General features: G+C 37.9%; 1 protein-coding gene across 1 annotated transcript in view; it reads left to right on the top strand.

The window, feature by feature from the left end:
* The window catches only part of RSRC1 (arginine and serine rich coiled-coil 1), a 406,135-nt gene continuing 395,653 nt past the window's right edge, over positions 1-10,482 (top strand). The window contains exons 1-2 of the mRNA XM_032408362.1: positions 1-152; positions 9,708-9,903. Of these exons, the coding sequence (XP_032264253.1) occupies positions 9,710-9,903 (194 nt within the window). The 5' untranslated portion in view covers positions 1-152; positions 9,708-9,709. The remainder of the gene's footprint in view (positions 153-9,707; positions 9,904-10,482) is intronic.

Below are 10,482 nucleotides of genomic sequence, written 5' to 3'. Positions count from 1 at the left end.
TGGCGCTGCCTGGCGCTGAAACCAGGAAGGCGGTGAGCTTAAACTGAAGCAAGTTCGGAGGACGGCAGCGGCGCCCAGATTTGAAGGAACGTTTCTTGGTCTGTGGCGCTTGCAAGTCCACGGGAAGCGTGAGGCCGAAGGCCGAGACCCAGGTGATGCCGGCATCTGGAGTCCGGGAGGCGGCGCCTGCGGGCGCAAGGTTCCGAGGCCCGGCGCCGGCGAGAGGCGGCGCGGGGCCTGGCGCAGTCCGCCGGGAAGGCGGCTTGGAGTGGGGGTGGTGGGGGTGGTGGGGGTGGTGGGTGGTGGCCGCGAGGCGTGCGGAGCGGCGCAGTACGCATGCGCCCCGCACCTGGCGCTTTCTGACCCCTGAAGTTCGAGCTGGGGCCTTTGGGTGGTGGGTAGCTGTAGAGTAGTTCGCGGTCGCAGGCCTCAAGTTAGGCCTTCTGTCTGGTGGTGGTGAGGGAGAGTTAACCAGCTCTTCATCCCCTACCCAACCCACACCTCCATCCGCATCCCCAGTGCCTGGTCCTCCATCACTGCTTTTGAGTTTCTGTGCTCATCTTGCAGTACGTGGTTGGTGCTTCGTCACCAGCTATAGGTAGGATGGAGCAAGAGGGAGGCTGCAACCTGGTGCACTCTACTCCACTCACTCTGCTGTTGGTACTTGAGATCCACCTCTTTCACTCCCTATCTCCCTTCCTGGCTAGCACTCTTGCTGAGAGATAGGTGGTGCTGGGTGAGATAGACTTTCTAACTTCCTTAACATATAAATATACTCGCACTAAACGTTCCGCATTTCCTTGACTTCACAATTTGTGGCCTTGTGCTCATATTACTACCCTTATGGGCTACCTTAAGAGCACATGGCTACCCTTAAACTCTGTTTACTTTGGTGAGAGGTTATAATGCACTATTTATAGCACTATGTTGCTGACTCATGATTTTAGGTCAACCTTAACATAATTTCTATCTCAGGTTATATATATTTAAATGTACACTGGAAACCTAAATTTTTTGTTGTTATTGCATTTTCAGAATTAGCACCAACCTATTAGAGTTTCAACTAACTAGGTACTGGGTATTTACATAAATCAAATATCTTTTGCGTTACAAAAAAGTAGTCCAGCTGTCATCTTTGAACTTAGACCTAAAAGCTCTAAGTGAAGGGGATATGCAGAATTCTCAGGTTTAAGGATTTGAACAGATATGACAGGTGCAACCTTGTGGGGAAACTGTGTATCCCTTCTAGCCTTAGGTCTATAAATATTCACTTTCTTTACAAGCAAAGGAGATTTCCTGCTAAGTGATAACACTTTACTACTGTTATGTTCTTCAGTAAGAGAGCTAAAAATGTTTGAAATAGAAAAAAAAAAAAAATAAAGGCAGCTGGTACCTATTAATTGGCCTTACCGATTCCACCAGTCTTAGCAAAGAGTTGTGTTATGAGTTGGAAAACTTCTGTAATGATTTTGTTACAGTAGATGTATAGATATATTTTCTGCTTTCATTTTCAAACCGTTGGGGAGAAATTCTTACGACTGAATGCTTTTTAAAAAAAGAGATGCTAGTCTACAAATTTTTAGTTATGATAGGAGGAGTGTTTTTGAGAATTCTATATCTCTTTTGAATTTTGCTGTGTTATCTTAAATTAGAATTTTACCACAGATCTTTTTCTGCTTTTGCATGGTTTTGTACTTATTTGTGGATTTCTTCCTATGCTAAAATGGTATTAACCCCACTTTTACTTTACCTCTTTGAGGTGGATTTCCCATTGACATGACTGTTCTTTTTTTTTTAAGCCATGTGTCCAAGATAAAAAAAGTATAGTTTGATATACTAATGAATGAATAGTGGAGAAATAATTATAAACTGTCATGTTCTCTAGGAATCTTTGTTCTCTCTAACTGCCTGTTTTCTGAAAATGGCTAACTGCTTCTTGTACCTTTATTAATAATTAGACAGAGGAACTACTTGTGTATGCCTTTGAGCTTTCTTTTGAATGACCACATCTTGGCTTCATGTCTTCAGTCAGTCACTTAAACTTTACAATGAGATGTTTTTGTAAATGGATGTTCTGCTGTAGTCGTTACCTGTCCTGGTTTCAGTTTTGTAGCGGGAGTATTTGGGTGAGGTTTGCAACCATGAGACTGTAATCAGGGAGTACTAGAAGACAGAGTGAGGACAGAAAACCAAGAGCTTTAGGAGTTCTGTACCTGTAGTTGCATTTTCTGTTTACAGGTAGATTGAAAAATTGTTAGCTTGTGGGGCTCCTAAAAATCTCTGCTTAGTTCATTATTGCCCTTATCAGAAATGTCTTTCCATGTACTGTACCTTAACAGTGGAGTTAAGTATAAGGAGTTCTTTCTTACTAGTAGTGTGTAATAAAAATTGACGACATGACTTGAATGAGAAGTATATTCAATTATATGCCAATGATATTATGGAAATCCAGAAGTGAATATATATTGAGGGGGGTGAGTAGGAATTCAGTACCTGTCATTGATAGAGAAGACAATTTTTGATTTTTTAAAATTTATTTATTTGACAGGGACACAGCGAGAGAGGGAACACAAGCAGGGGGAGTGGGGGAGGGAGAAGCAGGCTTCCTGCTGAGCAGGGAGCCTGTTGCAGGCCTCCATCCCAGGACCCTGGGGTCATGACCTGAGCTGAAGGCAGATGCTTAATGACTGAGCCAGCCAGGCACCCCGAAAAGACAATTTTTGGATCTACCTCTCATTTGCTCTTGTTCAGTTTTCTGAATAAATATTTGGAGTTAACTATAATAAAGAAATGTAGTGGGCTTTTGCAGTCTCTTGAGATTGATTATACTTCAGAGTAATTTTTCTGAAGTGTAAATATATTACTTGAAAATATAGTTTGGTGACATGGATTTTAAACTTTTTTTTTACTTAGTGTCTCTAAGGAAGGGTTTTGTATCTACCATTAACTTCTCTGGGTTAAATATAATCATTCTTCTATTATGGGTGAATTATGTTGTTTGAAATTAAAACAAAGGAAAATTTATACCCACCTCCTATTCTCTTTTTTTTCCATTCAACAAGATACATAATAAGATCTGTGTCCTTTTCTTTCTACTTCTTTATGCTTTATATAGGGACTTAATAAGCTTGGCAAGAAAGGAGAGTGGAAATAACTGTAGATACCTTAGAGCAGTGGTTCTCAAACTTTCTAGTTTTAGGATTCCTTTACACTCTTAAATTAAAATTATTGTGGACCCCAAGAACTTTTATCTACGTGGGCTATATCTATAAATATTGCCTTACTAGTAATTAAATGAGCAAATTTTGATATTTATTAATCAACTTAAAAATAATAATAAGCCCATTCCATGGTAACATAAATAACACATTTGATATGAAAAATAACTACATTTTCCAAAACAAACTTAGTGAGAAAAGTGGCATTATTTTCCACTTTTGCAACTCTCTAATGTCTGGCTTAATAGAAGACAATTGGATTCTTATATCTCCTCCTGTGTGCAATCCATCGTGATGAGTTATTTTGATTGAAATATATAAAGAAAATCTGGATTCACAAAGATATGGTATTGGAAAAAAGTATTTTAATAGCCTTTGCACATAATTACTTCTTTGATACTACACCAAAACTTGACAAGTAGTAGTTTCTTTTTTTTATTTTTTTTTAAGATTTTATTATTTATTCATGAGAGACAGAGAGAGAGAGGCAGAGGGAGAAGCAGGCCTGATGCGGGACTCAATCCCAGGACCCTGGGATCATGACCTGAGCCGAACAAAGGCAGACGCTTAACTGACTGAGCCACCCAGGCGCGCCTCAAGTAGTAGTTTCTTAAAAGTTGGTTGTAATCTGGTATTTGAAACCATGTCGATGACTTCATAGTCTATCACATTAAAATATGTAGGTTTGTCTTGCACTGTGAGTGGATTTTTTTTTACCCATGCATGATTCTGTGAGATCCTGAATTGGCCTATGGGAGAACAGTGGTTCACTGAGTTATGTATACCTTCTAAATTTTGACAGTCTTTATTATGTAATTAAAAAAAATTCACATCTCTTAATATCACCACTGATCTCAACAGAGAAATCTTCAAGTGCTGACTGGGAAGCCACTCTCATGGTGGTGGATACAAGTTATCCTAAATTCTCACTTTTGCTTGAGAGCTCAAATTTTATCATTGGCAACAAATAATGTCAGTTTTCCTTGAAATGAAAGACTCTCTTCATTCATTTTTGGTCAAATGTCTGCCTAATACCCAAGTCTGAATAGTCATAGTTAGTTCTTTAAAAGTAGTGTTTCATGATAAAAGCTAGTTCAATTTGAATTTCATTTGTATAAACACTTTTTCTCAAAATAACCATTTTTTAGTATAACAGTAGCAGGTAAGTGTAGTTCCCATTTCATCACACAGGATATTAAAAAGATGTGTGCTCAAGGGTTGAAATTTAATGAAATTAATGATTTTTACTGTTTTATCAAGGACATTCTTAAGTGAAACTGGCTTAAAAAAATTTCTTTTAAACTGTGTGTTGCCGTGAAGAATATAATGATACTAGTGAAGTTTGGTGCCCTTGCCTTGATTCCTGTTAAGGCACCAGCTGTTTTGCCTACTATTGCTTTTATTTACATCATCAGTACAAAAGTCAACACAGTGAAAAAGGTAAATCATGTTTCAGTGTTAGAGTGAAAATAGTTTTGACCTCTTAGATTGCCTGAAAGGGTTTTAGAAGGACCCTCAGGGGTCTACGGACCCCATTTTGAGAATTTCTGTTACACTTCTAGGATAAGCTAGAGGGCAAGGATTTTTGTCTCTTGTTGCCTGATGTATTTCTTATACCTAGGTCTGCTATCATCCTGAGACTTTATACCTATCTCTAGTATTAGATTTTCTGAATCTGGATCATCTTTGTTGGTTTACTCTCTCCTTTTGGTGGAGCACATCCTCTACTAGCTTCCTAAGAAACGGTGAGTGCAAGGTATAATTTTGAGACTGCATATTTGAACGTGTCTTTATTCTTTTTTTTTTTTTTTTTAAAGATTTTGTTTATTTGACAGAGAGAGAGATAGCGAGAGAGGGAACACAAGCAGGGGGAGTGGGAGAGGGAGAAGCAGGCTTCCCGCCGAGCAGGGAGCCCGATGCAGGGCTCTGCTCCATCCCAGGATTCTGGGATCATGACCTGAGCCAAAGGCAGACGCTTAACGACTGAGCCACCCAGGTGCCCCGAACGTGTCTTTATTCTGATCTCTTATTAGATCAGTGATTGGGCTGGATATCGAGAGGTTGAAAGTCATTTTCACTTAGATATGTGAAGGCAAGTCTCTTTTTGTTTTCTGTGTTGCTGTTGAGAGGCCTTTTGTGATTACCCCATTTTTTTGTTGCTGTTGAGAAGCCTTTTGTGATTACCCCATTTTCTTCTCTTAAGAAGTTTCTAGGATTTATATATGGATGTCTGAATTTTTTGGAGATATGTGTGCTATATGTCTATTTTTTTTTTTTTTAAGATTTATTTATTTTAGAGAGCTCGCATGTGAGCTGGAGGAAGGGCAGAGGGAGAGAGAGAATCCTCAAACTCCCCACTGAGTATGGAACTTTAGGTGGGGAGGGGACCTCAGTCCCAGGACCCTGAGACCCTGAGATCCTGAGCTGAAACCAAAAGCTGGCCACTTAACTGACTAAGCCACCCAGGTGCTCCTGGTGTATATCTTTTATTAATTCATTGTCCCGGGGATTTAAAGCAATTAATATCTTTCAGTTCTAGAAATTCTTTTGAATTGTTCTTTGGGTATTTTTCTTTATCTCTTTCTGTGTTCTTTTTTTATGGAATGCATATCGATTGGATATTGCACTTTCTGGATTGATCCTCTTTTACCTCCTGTTTTTTATCTTTTTCTTTCTACTTTCTGTGAGTCCTTTGACCTTATCTTCTAACCCCATTGTATTTTTTATTACAAATTATCATTTGTTTAAATTTAAAGCTTTCCTGTTCTTTGGGTGTTCCTCCTGTTCTTGTTTGCTGGATCATCTTCTCGGGTTTCTGAGGATAGTAACAGTAATTTTTTTCCGCATGTTCCTTGTTTACTACAAGTTGCTTTTTTTCTTTCTTTTTTGGTTTCTGTCTCTTATGATAAAGGCTTTCATCACGTGACTAGTTATCTTTTGTTGTATAATCGCTAAAAAGTTTAAAAAGCTTACAGAGAAAAGTTTACTGTGTTTAAGGTTTGGGTTTGGTAACTGGTGGGCATGGTTATAGGGTGATTGGATAAGGGCCTGGCCTTTTTTTTGGGGGGGGACCTTCAAATATTTATATACCTTTTTTCAACTACTGTTCAGGTTTCCAAAGAATCCTCTGCCAGAATTCTTGGATCCAAGCTCATGGAGTGCTGCAGTATTTACCATTAGATTGAAGACCTTCACTTTCCTTTAACTTTTAGTTTAGCAGTTTAGCATCTTTCTGCCCTCTTTTATGTGCCCCTGGACCTGTGCTTCATTGTTTCGTTATTTTCCTAAAAAACCCCACCTTTCCTGCTGGGATTAGGGAGGAGTAGTCACTTGTCTAGTTTGGGTGGGGAAGGGGGCTTGGGCGATTACTTCTTTTACAGATTTTCAACTCGTTCTCTGTGTTTTAGTCTCATGACCTGTTGTGCCTGCTATGGTATCTGGTGTCTCAAATTCCTGAGCCTTTCTGATTTTTGCTGTGTGAATTGGCTTTTCACTTGTTGGAATTCTCTGCAGTTGTGTGATATTCAACTTTCTTAGCTCCAAATCCGCCATCTGGTTTTCATTTGCTAAAAATTTATTGACATATCTTGTCTACTGTTCCTGTTGTTTTCTCTTTTAGTCTCTTAATTCTTGTGAATTTATACTTTTTTATACTTTCACTCTCATTTTAGTATTTTTTAACCAGATAATAAGATTATAATAAAAACTCATCTTAAATGGTTATTTGTTGGTTAAGAAAATTCATAACTGTCTAAAGATGAAAACAAGAAAGGAAGGAAAAGCCAGGAAATAGGAAAACTTAGGTGATTGTTATAACTCAATTATGTACACATTCTTTAATGGAAATATACATATACACAGATGTTATATATCATATATATGTGTGAATATTTAAATATGTATATATGTACATTTATATTGTCTATATATGTATAATTTCATAATCATAGTATTTTGAAGCTGGAAGGGGTCATCATGATCTTTTAACTAGTGCATTTCATTTTTCAGTGAGGAAACTGGCTTAGATACACTAGTGACTTACTGAAAGTTTCAAAACCATGTCTTTCCAATATTTTGTTAACTGTAAAATGTTAGAACTGTGAACATCTTGGAGGTTCAGAACTATATTTAAAGTCTAATTCTGGTTCTAGGTAAATAGCTTAGAATTTTGAATTTAATCCTGACAGCAATTTTCAAGTGGTATTGTATTAGAGTCAGGGAGGGGATGGCTCCTCTGACAATTCTGAAAACAAAGCTGTAGTTGAACACATTGCTTTGTTTAAAGCAATGATATTAACTTATTTTGAATAAATATTAAAGGGGGAGACGAACCATGAGAGACTATGGACTCTGAGAAACAAACTGAGGGTTCCAGAGGGGAGGGGGGTGGGGGGATGGGTTAGCCTGGTGATGGGTATTAAAGAGGGCACGTATTGAATGGAGCACTGGGTGTCATATGCAAACAATGAATCATGGAACACTACATCAAAAACTAATGATGTATGGTGATTAACATAACATAATAAAAAAATTAAAGGGAAGCATGAGATTTTTATTTATCTGATCCATTAACTGTTTATGTTAACCATTACATAAGATGGATCTTGCTTTTATGTGACATTGAAAGATAGCTAATAACTACTTTGGTAAAATAAGTGAGATTGCGTATGAGACTCTGAAGGCTAACTTTGAAGTGAGACAAGTAAGCTGCTTATCAAATAAGTTAATTCTTAGGTATAAAAATCTTAAGTTATTTTTATGTATGTTTTTTCCTTTTGTATAATAAATATACAAACGTTGCCACAGTCATATAGAAAATCATGTAAAATAAAAAAATTACCCAGTTTCATCTCTTCAATATTATCAGTTATTTTGGGGGTAGTTGGTTGAGAGTTGGTGGCTCAGTCGGTTAAGAGTCTGCCTTCGGCTTGGGTCATGATGCCAGGGTCCTAGAATCCAGCCCCATGTCAGGCTCCCTGCTCAGTGGAGTGTCTGCTTCTCCCTCTTCCTCTCCCTCTGCCCCTCCCCTCCACTTGCGTTCTCACTCACTCTCAATTAAATAAATAAAATATTTAAAAAAAATTATCAATCATTTTCAATTTTGCTGTTACTCATATGTACACACATACATATACACATATATGTATACATATATATATTGGGGGGGAGGGACAGGGGGAGAGGGACAGAGAGCATCTTAAGCAGGCTCCACCCCTAGCACAGAGCCTGACACGGGGCTTGATCTCACAACCCTGAGATTGTGACCTGAGCTGAAATCAAGAGTTAGACACTTAACCTACTGAGCCACCCAGGTGCCCCTCATAGGTGCATATTTTCGTAAATTGTAGTCTCTGTGGATATGGTTTTAATAATGTTATAATGAATAGTTTCATGAATATAGTTTCCTTTTAAGAAAAACTTTGCAGATATATTCTTAGAAGTAGGATTGCTTTGTCAAAAAAAATCAACATTTTTATGACTCATTTTTATGAACTAGCAGTGTGCAGAATTGACTGACTTCAACTTTAGTACTTTATTATTATTTTTTTAAAGATTTTATTTATTTATTTGACGGAGAGAGAGAGCACAAGCAGGGGGAGCGGGAAAGGGAGAAGCAGACTCCCTGCCGAGCAGGGAGCCTGATGCAGGGCTCAATCCCAGGACCCTGGGATCATGATCTGAGCCGAAGGCAGATGAGTCGCTTTACTGACTGAGCCACCCAGGTGCTCCCAACTTTAGTACTGTAGTGAACATTTCCTCCCTCCCTCAGATTTCACCAGTGAAATGGTGATAGTGCATTGTTTCAGTTTGCACTTTGTTGATGACTAATGAGGTTTTATCCATTTAAAAATTTAGAATTTTTAGTTAGAAAAATATAATTCTAAAAGGTAGTAAAATACTTTTTATATTTAAGGAATGTGGAAATGAAGGATTAGTGGTTGATCCCTAAACCAAGTATTATATAATTAATGATAAGTGCAACTTACAAGAAAATTATTATGAGGTGTTCTCAGGATTAACTCTTTTGAGAGATATTTGGAAAAATTATGGACAAATTTAAACTGTTCATAAATTATAAAAACAGTTAATTGATAATCCTAGAAAACTATACTACAGCAATTTCTCATGTCTTGTCAATAAGCCAAGTACAGGGGCGCCTGAGTGGCTCAGTTGGTTAAGCAACTGCCTTCGGCTCAGGTCATGATCCTGGAGTCCCGGGATCGAGTCCCGCATCGGGCTCCCTGCTCAGCAGGGGGTCTGCTTCTCCCTCTGACCCTCTTCCCTCTCATGCTCTCTGTCTCTCATTCTCTCTCTCTCAAATAAATAAATAAAAAAAAAAAATCTAAAAAAAAAAAAAAAATGACTAATAAGCCAAGTACATTTAAAGTTGACCTTTTAAATTTTTACAGAGTTCTGCAAAAATTATGTTAAATTTCATCCATTGTGCCATTGTGCTAGAACTAATTTTCTTTGAATTTGAACTTAGAGAAATGGGACGCCGGTCATCAGATACCGAAGAAGAAAGCAGAAGCAAGAGAAAAAAGAAACACCGTAGACGGTCATCTTCAAGTAGTTCTTCAGATAGTAGAACATATAGCCGAAAGAAAGGTGGAAGGAAATCAAGGTCAAAGTCAAGATCTTGGTCCAGAGATCTTCAGCCTCGCTCTCATTCATATGATAGAAGGTGATTTTCATAATTTTCACTTATATAGTAATGAGAGTAACATTCTTTGGAGTTCATATGTTTTTGTACTTTTAATTTTTCTGGGTAAAACATTTTTCTTTTAGTAGTTATATATTTATGAGGGTTAAGTCCCAACCTAAAGGTTTTTTTTGTTTTTTTTTTTTTAATTTTTACTTTTTCATTTGGGTGTGTTATGTTAGTTTCAGGTTTACAATTTAGCAATTTGACAAATTTATATATTATGCTATGTTCACAAGTATAGCTCCCATCTGTCCCATTACATTGCCATTACAGTATCATTGACTGTATTCCTTATGCTCTGCTTTTTGTTCCTACATTTTACTCATTTCATGACTGGAGGCCTGTATCTCCCTTTCCCCTTCACCCATTTGGTACAACCCCTCCCTCCCACAAAGGTTTTCCTTTTTGCCAGGCCCAATCCATGGGTCTAGTGTCTTCTTCCTTTGTCTATTCTTTGTAGGTGTAAACTGGTATAGTTCTCATAACATATTATCTGATAATATTTGGAAGGATTGTATACTACTGAGCACCCATAATGTCTTAATTAGTAGCTGATCC

Source organism: Phoca vitulina, unplaced genomic scaffold, assembly GCF_004348235.1.
Source record: "Phoca vitulina isolate PV1807 unplaced genomic scaffold, GSC_HSeal_1.0 scaffold10, whole genome shotgun sequence".
NCBI classification, from domain to species: Eukaryota; Metazoa; Chordata; class Mammalia; order Carnivora; family Phocidae; genus Phoca; species Phoca vitulina.
The sequence above is the reverse complement of the archived record's forward strand: the minus strand, read 5'-3'. Positions and strand labels throughout refer to the sequence as shown.